The sequence below is a fragment of the Pelobates fuscus genome, chromosome 5 (assembly GCF_036172605.1).
Source record: "Pelobates fuscus isolate aPelFus1 chromosome 5, aPelFus1.pri, whole genome shotgun sequence".
Taxonomy (NCBI): domain Eukaryota; kingdom Metazoa; phylum Chordata; class Amphibia; order Anura; family Pelobatidae; genus Pelobates; species Pelobates fuscus.
The window spans coordinates 177988191-178001435 of record NC_086321.1 but is presented as its reverse complement, the minus strand read 5'-3'; the positions used below and the strand labels follow the sequence as shown (position 1 = coordinate 178001435).

General features: G+C 47.4%; 1 protein-coding gene across 1 annotated transcript in view; it reads left to right on the top strand.

The window, feature by feature from the left end:
* The window catches only part of PXMP2 (peroxisomal membrane protein 2), a 95725-nt gene that overhangs the window by 29924 nt on the left and 52556 nt on the right, over positions 1–13245 (top strand). The window contains exon 2 of the mRNA XM_063454776.1: positions 10529–10657. Within this exon, the coding sequence (XP_063310846.1) occupies positions 10529–10657 (129 nt within the window). The remainder of the gene's footprint in view (positions 1–10528; positions 10658–13245) is intronic.

Here is a 13245-nt window from a genome sequence, read left to right as displayed (position 1 = left end):
GCCTGGCGTCCTCGCTGCCTCGTTTGCTTCACCTGCATACTTGCCCCACTTCCTGGTCCATGGAGACGCGTGGTCCTGCCGCTTACGTGCACACCAACGTCACATACCGCCCACCATCACGCTCCGATGCTGTGTGTATAGTTAATGCAGAGTGTGTGTCAGTGTAGTGAATGCAGAGTGTGTGTCAGTGTAGTGAATGCAGAGTGTGTGTCAGTGTAGTGAATGCAGAGTGTGTGTCAGTGTAGTGAATGCAGAGTGTGTGTCAGTGTAGTGAATGCAGAGTGTGTGTCAGTGTAGTGAATGCAGAGTGTGTGTGTCAGTGTAGTGAATGCAGAGTGTGTGTGTCAGTGTAGTGAATGCAGAGTGTGTGTGTCAGTGTAGTGAATGCAGAGTGTGTGTGTCAGTGTAGTGAATGCAGAGTGTGTCAGTGTAGTGAATGCAGAGTGTGTGTCAGTGTAGTGAATGCAGAGTGTGTGTCAGTGTAGTGAATGCAGAGTGTGTGTCAGTGTAGTGAATGCAGAGTGTGTGTCAGTGTAGTGAATGCAGAGTGTGTGTGTCAGTGTAGTGAATGCAGAGTGTGTGTGTGTCGGTGTAGTGAATGCAGAGTGTGTGTGTGTCGGTGTAGTGAATGCAGAGTGTGTGTGTGTCGGTGTAGTGAATGCAGAGTGTGTGTGTGTCGGTGTAGTGAATGCAGAGTGTGTGTGTCGGTGTAGTGAATGCAGAGTGTGTGTGTCGGTGTAGTGAATGCAGAGTGTGTGTGTCGGTGTAGTGAATGCAGAGTGTGTGTGTCGGTGTAGTGAATGCAGAGTGTGTGTGTCGGTGTAGTGAATGCAGAGTGTGTGTGTCGGTGTAGTGAATGCAGAGTGTGTGTGTCGGTGTAGTGAATGCAGAGTGTGTGTGTCGGTGTAGTGAATGCAGAGTGTGTGTGTCGGTGTAGCGAATGCAGAGTGTGTGTGTCGGTGTAGCGAATGCAGAGTGTGTGTGTCGGTGTAGCGAATGCAGAGTGTGTGTGTCGGTGTAGCGAATGCAGAGTGTGTGTGTCGGTGTAGCGAATGCAGAGTGTGTGTGTCGGTGTAGCGAATGCAGAGTGTGTGTGTCGGTGTAGCGAATGCAGAGTGTGTGTGTCGGTGTAGCGAATGCAGAGTGTGTGTGTCGGTGTAGCGAATGCAGAGTGTGTGTGTCGGTGTAGCGAATGCAGAGTGTGTGTGTCGGTGTAGCGAATGCAGAGTGTGTGTGTCGGTGTAGCGAATGCAGAGTGTGTGTGTCGGTGTAGCGGATGCAGAGTGTGTGTGTCGGTGTAGCGGATGCAGAGTGTGTGTGTCGGTGTAGCGGATGCAGAGTGTGTGTGTCGGTGTAGCGGATGCAGAGTGTGTGTGTCGGTGTAGCGGATGCAGAGTGTGTGTGTCGGTGTAGCGGATGCAGAGTGTGTGTGTCGGTGTAGCGGATGCAGAGTGTGTGTGTCGGTGTAGCGGATGCAGAGTGTGTGTGTCGGTGTAGCGGATGCAGAGTGTGTGTGTCGGTGTAGCGGATGCAGAGTGTGTGTGTCGGTGTAGCGGATGCAGAGTGTGTGTGTCGGTGTAGCGGATGCAGAGTGTGTGTGTCGGTGTAGCGGATGCAGAGTGTGTGTGTCGGTGTAGCGGATGCAGAGTGTGTGTGTCGGTGTAGCGGATGCAGAGTGTGTGTGTCGGTGTAGCGGATGCAGAGTGTGTGTGTCGGTGTAGCGGATGCAGAGTGTGTGTGTCGGTGTAGCGGATGCAGAGTGTGTGTGTCGGTGTAGCGGATGCAGAGTGTGTGTGTCGGTGTAGCGGATGCAGAGTGTGTGTGTGTCGGTGTAGCGGATGCAGAGTGTGTGTGTGTCGGTGTAGCGGATGCAGAGTGTGTGTGTGTCGGTGTAGCGGATGCAGAGTGTGTGTGTGTCGGTGTAGCGGATGCAGAGTGTGTGTGTGTCGGTGTAGCGGATGCAGAGTGTGTGTGTGTCGGTGTAGCGGATGCAGAGTGTGTGTGTGTCGGTGTAGCGGATGCAGAGTGTGTGTGTGTCGGTGTAGCGGATGCAGAGTGTGTGTGTGTCGGTGTAGCGGATGCAGAGTGTGTGTGTGTCGGTGTAGCGGATGCAGAGTGTGTGTGTGTCGGTGTAGCGGATGCAGAGTGTGTGTGTGTCGGTGTAGCGGATGCAGAGTGTGTGTGTGTCGGTGTAGCGGATGCAGAGTGTGTGTGTGTCGGTGTAGCGGATGCAGAGTGTGTGTGTGTCGGTGTAGCGGATGCAGAGTGTGTGTGTGTCGGTGTAGCGGATGCAGAGTGTGTGTGTGTCGTTGTAGCGGATGCAGAGTGTGTGTGTGTCGTTGTAGCGGATGCAGAGTGTGTGTGTGTCGTTGTAGCGGATGCAGAGTGTGTGTGTGTCGGTGTAGCGGATGCAGAGTGTGTGTGTGTCGGTGTAGCGGATGCAGAGTGTGTGTGTGTCGGTGTAGCGGATGCAGAGTGTGTGTGTGTCGGTGTAGCGGATGCAGAGTGTGTGTGTGTCGGTGTAGCGGATGCAGAGTGTGTGTGTGTCGGTGTAGCGGATGCAGAGTGTGTGTGTGTCGGTGTAGCGGATGCAGAGTGTGTGTGTGTCGGTGTAGCGGATGCAGAGTGTGTGTGTGTCGGTGTAGCGGATGCAGAGTGTGTGTGTGTCGGTGTAGCGGATGCAGAGTGTGTGTGTGTCGGTGTAGCGGATGCAGAGTGTGTGTGTGTCGGTGTAGCGGATGCAGAGTGTGTGTGTGTCGGTGTAGCGGATGCAGAGTGTGTGTGTGTCGGTGTAGCGGATGCAGAGTGTGTGTGTGTCGGTGTAGCGGATGCAGAGTGTGTGTGTGTCGGTGTAGCGGATGCAGAGTGTGTGTGTGTCGGTGTAGCGGATGCAGAGTGTGTGTGTGTCGGTGTAGCGGATGCAGAGTGTGTGTGTGTCGGTGTAGCGGATGCAGAGTGTGTGTGTGTCGGTGTAGCGGATGCAGAGTGTGTGTGTGTCGGTGTAGCGGATGCAGAGTGTGTGTGTGTCGGTGTAGCGGATGCAGAGTGTGTGTGTGTCGGTGTAGCGGATGCAGAGTGTGTGTGTGTCGGTGTAGCGGATGCAGAGTGTGTGTCGGTGTAGCGGATGCAGAGTGTGTGTGTGTCGGTGTAGCGGATGCAGAGTGTGTGTGTGTCGGTGTAGCGGATGCAGAGTGTGTGTGTGTCGGTGTAGCGGATGCAGAGTGTGTGTGTGTCGGTGTAGCGGATGCAGAGTGTGTGTGTGTCGGTGTAGCGGATGCAGAGTGTGTGTGTGTCGGTGTAGCGGATGCAGAGTGTGTGTGTGTCGGTGTAGCGGATGCAGAGTGTGTGTGTGTCGGTGTAGCGGATGCAGAGTGTGTGTGTGTCGGTGTAGCGGATGCAGAGTGTGTGTGTGTCGGTGTAGCGGATGCAGAGTGTGTGTGTGTCGGTGTAGCGGATGCAGAGTGTGTGTGTGTCGGTGTTGAGGATGCAGAGTGTGTGTGTGTCGGTGTTGAGGATGCAGTGTGTGTGTGTGTCGGTGTAGCGGATGCAGTGTGTGTGTGTGTCGGTGTAGCGGATGCAGAGTGTGTGTGTGTCGGTGTAGCGGATGCAGAGTGTGTGTGTGTCGGTGTAGCGGATGCAGAGTGTGTGTGTGTCGGTGTAGCGGATGCAGAGTGTGTGTGTGTCGGTGTAGCGGATGCAGAGTGTGTGTGTGTCGGTGTAGCGGATGCAGAGTGTGTGTGTGTCGGTGTAGCGGATGCAGAGTGTGTGTGTGTCGGTGTAGCGGATGCAGAGTGTGTGTGTGTCGGTGTAGCGGATGCAGTGTGTGTGTGTGTCGGTGTTGAGGATGCAGTGTGTGTGTGTGTCGGTGTAGCGGATGCAGTGTGTGTGTGTGTCGGTGTTGAGGATGCAGTGTGTGTGTGTGTCGGTGTTGAGCATGCAGTGTGTGTGTGTGTCGGTGTTGAGGATGCAGTGTGTGTGTTAGTGTGGTGGGTGCAGTGGGTATGTTAGTGTAGTGGATGCAGTGTGTGTGTGTTAGTGTAGTGGATGCAGTGTGTGTTAGTTAGTGTGTTTAGTAGTGCATGTATGAATGTAATGAAAGTTATTCCCCCCTCCCTGTTTCTTACCTGGTTCAGGGGGGGGAAGATCCTTTGATCCCTGGTGGTCCGATGGCATTCTGGGGCCCCCCGGCTCCCTGTATTTGCAGAGGGGGCCCAGCGGACTGCAGAAGCACTTTCCAGCATTTGCCTGTCTCTAACTCCCGCGAGACGTGGTTTGCGCGTCGCGCGGAGCGTTGCCATGGTAACCCATGGCAACGCTCTACCGACCGCACATCTCGCGGGAGTTAGAGACAGGCAAATGCTGGAAAGTGCTCCTGCAGTCCGCTGGGCCCCCTCTGCAAATACAGGGAGCCGGGGGGCCCGCGGCTGCACATATATATAGCGATGATCGCTATATATATGTGCAGAGTGTAATTGTGGGGCCCTGGACTGCCAAAGCAGTCCGGGCCCGTGACAACCATCACGGTTGTCACCCCCTGATGGCAGCCCTGCCTGGCACTATAGGGTCTTTAGGTTCCCCCCACCCTCAGGGTCCCACTCCCAGCTACTAGAGGCTGGATTAACCCTAGTGTTTACAGCTGCAGGGTTAAAACCTGGGGAACCTGGCACCCAGACCACTTCATTGAGCTGAAGTGGTCTGGGTGCCTATAATGGTCCTTTAAGGTCAAAATAGCTGAGCTGGAAAAATTCTTTACGTCAGCTATGCTTTCATTTCAGCTACTCTGTCCTTCAAATTAAATTTCACATAACATTCTCACTTTAATAAATAACTCCCTGTAAGTTTGTCATTCTTTTGAAATGGAAATGCGTGCAAAAAAGTATTTGTGACAGTAGTCGCCATCACTGGGGAAGGAAGACGGCCCTTGCGATTGTGTGGGCCCCACCCTTCCATGTACTATAGTGCTCTATTGTATGTAAATGAGCCTGTTTGGGGCATAAGTATATGTGCTGTGTTCTTTAAAGGGAGTTGTTGTTTTAACCTTTAACAAGTGTTGTCTGGTCTGCTGATGAAAGGGTGTCCAGGGCTATAATCCTAGTAGCCTGGCCCAAGGTGTACAAGGCCCTCAGTGATTCCAGTCAAGCCTTGGATAGCTACAAGGAAGCAGCCTTGGCGAAGGTACTTGGTCGGAGCACTGGAGCTCGGTCACAGTATTGAAATCTACTATTAAAAACCCCCCACTAATTTTTATAACTCTTTAATAATTACGATCAAATTTATGATGGAATTTAAAGGGACACTATAGTTATCAAAACAACTTTAGATTAACGTGATCTAACTCCTAAGTGGCAGAGAATTGAGCATTATCTATACACTAAAACTTAATTAAAGGGACACTCCAGGCAGCTAAACAAGTAAAGTTTAAATGAAAGCTAATAAGCTTAAAATACCTGTGGTTAGTTTATTTTCTTTCAAATCTGTGTAGTTTCCTGCAATGCTGTAAAATGTTTTGCTGTTTTCAGCAGTGTAAGCCAGCCCCCTTAGCCACCCCCTCTCACATTTGAAAGAAAAGTACCTTTTGCAGCCAATGAAAATAGAGGCATGTCTCTGTTTGTAAGGGATGCTCACAACGCAGACTACAATGCAGCTAGAGCTCTCTCTGCCTGTAATGCAAGTAATAAATTTTCCTCCAGGCCCTTTCAACAAACCTCCCTACTCGCTGTTAACCCCTTCCCTGTCAGACAACCTCACTACCAGGCCCGGACTGGCCATCGTGCACACCGGGCAAATGCCCGGTGGGCCGCGGTGGCCATGGGCCAAGGCCGGCAGAGGAGGTCACAGGATCTCCCCTGCCGGTCTATGCAGGGCCGGCACTATCCGAACTCCGGCACTATCCGAGCGCCGGCCCCGCTGTATTCCATGGCGGGCCGGTGGGGAGATCAAAGATCTCCCTCACCAGCCCACATGCTGTCCAATGCGGCCGCCGGCGGGGAGAGAGAAGGAGGGAGCCAGCCTGCACGGAGAGAGGACCCGGCGGAGCTCTAACTTGCAGCTCCGCCAGGTTCCTCTCGCGAGATCCGGAGCGTTGCCATGGCAATGACCGGATCTCGCGAGAGTGAACTCTAGCCCGCAGGCTAGAGTTCACTCACCACGAGGACCACCAGGGAACACTGCCACTCTGCCTCCCAGTCGCAGGTACCAGTCCCCCCCCCCCTCCCAGGCTAAAGGTAAGAAGGGAGGGGGGGGGGGACATAATGCCTATCCCACGTACCCCTCCAGATTCACTGCATACAGCATGTTTCCAGTGTATCAGGAAACATTTTCAATCAATCCTTTCCTTCTTGTCAGAATGCTATTTGTTATGTATTTTTTCTCATTCTTGTATAATGCCCATTTTTTCAATTTCACTGAATTCTCAAACTGGAAGGTAATCGGGACGATAATCAGAGAAACAAAGACCCTCTCACACCTATCACACACAGCACTCTCACACCCATCACACACAGCCCTTTAACACACAGCACTCTCACACCTATCACACACAGCCCTTTAACACACAGCACTCTCACACCATCACACACAGCCCTTTAACCCCTTAAGGACCAAACTTCAGGAATAAAAGGGAATCATGACATGTCACACATGTCATGTGTCCTTAAGGGGTTAACACACAGCACTCTCACACCCATAACACACAGCCCTTTAACACACAGCACTCTCACACCCATCACACACAGCCCTTTAACACACTGTCACACAACACAACACTCACACACATCACACACAGCACTTTCACACAACACAGCACTCTCACATCCATCACATATAGCACTATCACACACAGCCATCTCACACCCATCACACACAACACTTTCACACAACACAGCACTCTCACACACAGCACTCTCACCCCATCACACACAACACAGCACTCTCGCACCCATCACACACAGCACTCTCGCACCCATCACACACAGCACTCTCGCACCCATCACACACAGCACTCTCGCACCCATCACACAACACAGCACTCTCGCACCCATCACACAACACAGCACCATCACACACAGCCCTCTCACACATAACACTCTCACACATAGCACTCTCACACCCATCACACACAGCCCTTTAACACACAGCACTCTCACACCCATCACACACAGCACTGTCACACAACACAACACTCTCACACACAGCACTTTCACACAACACAGCACTCTCACATCCATCACACACAGCCATCTCACACCCATCACACACAGCACTTTCACACAACACAGCACTCTCACCCCATCACACACAACACAGCACTCTCACCCCATCACACACAACACAGCACTCTCACACCCATCACACAACACAGCCCTCTCACACACAGCCCTCTCACACACAGCCCTCTCACACACAGCCCTCTCACACACAGCCCTCTCACACACAGCCCTCTCACACACAGCCCTCTCACACACAGCCCTCTCACACACAGCCCTCTCACACACAGCCCTCTCACACACAGCCCTCTCACACACAGCCCTCTCACACACAGCCCTCTCACACACAGCCCTCTCACACACAGCCCTCTCACACACAGCCCTCTCACACACAGCCCTCTCACACACAGCCCTCTCACACACAGCCCTCTCACACACAGCCCTCTCACACACAGCCCTCTCACACACAGCCCTCTCACACACAGCCCTCTCACACACAGCCCTCTCACACACAGCCCTCTCACACAGCACCCTTACACCCATCACACACAGCACCCTTACACCCATCACACACAGCACCCTTACACCCATCACACACAGCACCCTTACACCCATCACACACAGCACCCTTACACCCATCACACACAGCACCCTTACACACATCACACACAGCACCCTTACACACATCACACACAGCACCCTCACACACATCACACACAGCACCCTCACACACATCACACACAGCACCCTCACACACATCACACACAGCACCCTCACACACATCACACACAGCACCCTCACACACATCACACACAGCACCCTCACACACAGCAGCCACACACACATCACACACAGCACCCCTCAAACACAGCATCCATCACACACACATACTGCACCCTTCACATACACACTACATCCCTCACAGACACCCACTGCACCCCTCACACATACACACTGCACCAAACACACACACACACAATACTTCCGAACATATTTATAATATATATATATATATATATATTTGGTACGCGGGATTGCACCTAGGCAGTTTTGATTTTTGCTTAGAGAAATCTAGGAGGAGTGCCTTGCTGATTCATTTTTGTGTATATATATATATATATATATATATATATATATATATATATACACACAACAGCACCCCTCACGCACATACTGCACTCCTAAACACATTACGTTCCAGACACGCACTAGATCCCTTACCCAACTCTGGATCATATACACACACACTAGATCCTTTTATACACTCTGAATCCGTTATATACACACACTCACTAGATCTCCTACACATTTTGGGTCCTTCAAACACACACTAGACTCCTGTATACACACACACTGCACCACCTACACACACTACATTCTTAAAATACACACTCTGGATCCCTCATAAACACACTAGATTCATTGTAAACAAACACATAATACACCCCTAAACACACACTCTCTACAATCCCTACAAACACTACATCACCTATACACACACATATACATACACACACACACACACACACACTATAGCCTGTATGCACACACTTACTACATCCCCTATACACACATTCTCTACAGCCTCTAGCCACATATGCACTACATTACACCAAAAACACAACACGACTAAAACCGACCTTATTACACAATACCACCCCACAATCAGCTCACTCTACACACACGCAATCCCACAAGCAGGTTCCAAACACATGCACAATACTCTTTCCTTTTGTCTCCTGGTATCCATTTATAGAGACACCAGAGACAGGTTGCATGTTATTAAATTTGCTTGCACTGTGCAGAACAAATACAGGGCTTTTTTTTTCTCATGCTAGAGCTCTTTAGCAGAGTTCTGCGCATGGTCTGCCCTGGAAGAGCATTGAACCAACATGCTCACTTTGAGAGGGGGCGTGTTTGTCATTAGTGATGATGAAACACGCCCTCTCTGCCCCGCCCACTTCTTAGTGGGCCGCTGTGATTAAAAAAATGCCCGGGCCAAATTTTTCTCCCAGTCCGGCCCTGCTCACTACTCACTGTTAACACCTTCACTGCTAGCCAATCTCCCTACCCACTGTTAACTCATTCCTTGCCTGTCCCTGTCAGCCAACATCCCTACTTACTGTTAACCCCTTCCCTGCCAGTCCAACCTCTCTACCCACTGTTGACCCCTTCCCTGCCAGCCAACCTCACTACCCACTGTTGACCCCCCCCCCCCCCCTGTCAGTGAAACACAGCCAAACAGCTTCTGTCCTATCAGGAGTCTCAGTAAGACATCCGATATCTGCTAGTGCAACCCGAACTGTGATTGCAGGTGGTGAGGGACAATCCTTAATTTCCGCATTGCAGTACTTGGAGGAAGTGATCTCGGATAACTTCCTCCCAGCACTTGTGATTGAGAATCCGCACTAGAGTAGAGCTGCAAACATCAGCTCCTGCCCCTGACTTGTATCTGGTTTGCAAGGTCCACACTGAGCCCAATGGAAGCAATCCACACTAAGCCCAATGGAAGCAACCCACACTGCTACATATACACAGTACTGCAAAATAAGACTCCCTCACAACAGCCCACACAAACACAATACTTCTGACAATCTGCATACATGCACAACCCCACACGTAGCTCTCACATACAATAGCACAGGCAGTCCCACACATACACAAACTTCCAAACACAATGTAACAAATCATCCACACAATTTCACAGACTGCCCCCATGTGCAACCCACATTGATGGGTATCATACACAATACCACAAACTACTCATGAACATATACAATATAACAGCAGCACAAATACAACACTACAAAGCCACTGCAGCACCCATAAATAACACAAGCAGAATACATCGGCATGCCAAGGAATTTCTAGATCTTTTTTTGGCACAGTACTACTAAAAGATGGCCTACCCCGGTCATAGAAAATCACTGGAGCATGGCCATTGGTGAAAAGTCTTTCTGAAATACAGGAAGCAGGGAGAAAGCAAAGGGGGACATGACATGCAATCACATGAGGGGAAGAAAATCTGATCAAAGCAAAGATTAATAAAGGTACTTCTGGAGCAAAAACAAAATGTAATAACAGTAGGTTTACTGTTTGCGGAGGGGGAAGATATCCTTTAAGCTAAAGTTGTTTTGGTGGCTATAGAGTTCCTTTTAATCGTCACTTTTTAGATCATTTTCTTATATATCCCTCAAAGGTTCGATGAAAGTAGTGTCAAAGCGCAAATAAAAAATGGCTTAAAATGTGCATAGTATGGTTTTGTAACAAGTACAAGTGACTACTCACAGTGTGTTAATACGTGAATGTCTAACTCTTTGCAGTGGGATTCTGTCTGCACTGGGAAACCTTCTGGGAAACCTTCTATCCCAGAGTATAGAGAGAAGGCGCAAACCTCAGAAATCCTCGAAGGAAGTGGACTTGGTGGGGCCTCTTCGATTTGCTGTATATGGGTGAGTAATAAATTGGCAAAAGCTTCTTCTGCAATGTAAAGGCAAGTCTTTAGATTCTCCATAATGAGAAACATAAGCAAAAATTCAAAATAGTAGAGATTCACTGATGATGTTGAAATCGCGATTATTAGAGCTTACTAAACAATAGTTTGTTGCAAATATTTCCTGAATATTGCCCGAGGAAACTGTAACTGCTTCATCTCATTGACGTGATTATAGTGACTGAAGTCTCCTGGTACTGCCCTTCCATTTAGCATTAAATAGTTTTTTTTATTTCTTTTTAAAAAAATTTAATGGCTTAAATTTGGTATTAAATTCACAGTTAACATCAATGCATAGGCATTAGAAATAGTCAATCAATAATTAAATATCATTAATTAATACTGGTTAATCTGATTTAAAAAAAAAAAATACAAACTGTCACTTGCTCATATTTCCCATAGAGCAGATATCTTCACTTTACCTAACCATTGCCCAGTGGATGGAGGACATGCCATTCTATAGTTCAGAGGTATTAATGCATTAGACACGTTTATGAGATGTCTGAGTAGCCTTCCGCGGTAAATAAAGGGTTCAAAATCCTTACTGCGCCTCCTCTGACGTCCTAAAACTGAAGGTGATCCCTAGCAAGATGAGCCTGGGAGCACCAAAAAGGGTTCTCTGGGCGTTGCACATAAAAAATAATAAAAAAACACCTTTATTATAGGGTATAAATTCCCCAAGTAAAAAAAAAAAAAGGAAACGTACATAAAATAGATCACATCTAATAAAACACACAGGGGAGACCCTGGTCTTGTATACGCGTAGGAGTATGCAGATTAGAAATTGTGTTTAGATAGATAGTTAACTAATGTGCTGGATTTCAGTAATGAAATTACTTCTCTACACTGGCACCAATAGTACTTAAGTCTTGGTAATAATATACAAATAATAGGTAGATATGTCCTTTTATAGAGATTGGACCAGAAACTTAAGATATTAAATTGAAATTGACTCGCCCTACAATGTTGTAGAGTATAGCTTAAACCTAATATTGTGTATAGGTATCTTGGCAAATTGGTTCATACACTTAGAGAGTGTCCCTTACTAAAGTCTCCAAACGTATCAATAGATCAGAAGCCATAGGTGGTTAAAATGTATCCACCAGTTAAACAAAAAAAGCTAACTCTACTAGTAACAGTGAGTTTCTATCCTCTAAAGTATCTGCTTAGATCCTGCTACAATCTAATGTAGTCTAAAACTCCATAGACTTCTCTCAATCTTTCTCCTCCACACCCAGTGAGCACAAGAAACAGTGCAGTGATTAAAATAAAAAAAGCATGAGACCTAACGGACGTTTCGGCGCTACTCAAGCGCCTTTGTCAAAGGTAAATGTGATACTGATCTGATAACGTTTTTATACCATGTGTTACAACCCATTTGTCAAATCCGAAGCGCCGACATGTATGTCTCCCTCGCGACAAAATCAGGGGTAACCTGCGTGAATAATTACAAGTCCGTCTCATTATTCATTTTGGGCCCGCCCCTGGGCGTTTTGTTGATGGCGTGTTTTGTGTTAGGAGCCGGTTTCATGAATGGAGTCCTCGTCCCGCTGTGGGGATATTTATGGGATAATAATAGTAAACAGTTGAGAATTGCCCACTATTTCAATTCTCAGATCCCAAAGATCGTTATTGTGTAAGTGAAATGTATTCCATATAAATAAAATCACAATTTGTTATAAAAATAGATACAATTTATTGTGACAATTTAAATAATAATAATAATAAGTAACATGCGTGACAATGGTCAATGAATATTTAGTATAACATGATATGCAATACAATGGCAATACAAAAAAATTTTCAATGGTTAACAGACTTAATTGTCAAGACAAGATTTATGACGGTCTTCACAGAGAACGAAAGTGAAAGTTTACACACACAGAAAAGCTTTCAGCATAAGACCATAAAACTTTAGCTGACAGTTAGAATAACCCTTTCAATGCTGGCTAGACCGCCTAAAAAATTAAGACCTATTCTCATGTAATTTTAAATAAAATTAACATTTAAACCAGCTCATTTGTCATTTCCTGGAACCATCCAATAAGAGTAATCTACCTTTTTCTATAAGCAGAATTTTGACTTGCCTAAATAGATATTTTATCTTATTTTAGAGCAAATCAATACACCTGGATAAATATCACGATATGCTAACATGTGATACGTCACATTAATACATATTTATTATTTTCTATCTGCAGAATAGAATGCTTAATTATGTACTTCTTATTTAACTAAGATTTCTAAATATCGAAATCTGATCGTGATTTATCCAGTCATATATCATGCTATTAGAAAATTTTAATTAATTAAATGAAGCCAGTATAATTACCAGTTGAGTAGATATTTTCATCAGATTAGTAGGTATTCTCAGGAATTTGAATGTCATGGGTCTCTTTCTCTGTCTCCTGACTTAGCCTGCTTCCAACTCTTTGCCCCCGACTGCTCACTCTCTTGCTTCCTTGCTTTGCTTTCTCTGCATACCTCTCTTCCCTTTGTCTCGACTTTTAAAGGAAAAATTCACTAGGTGATAGACCAATAGAAAAA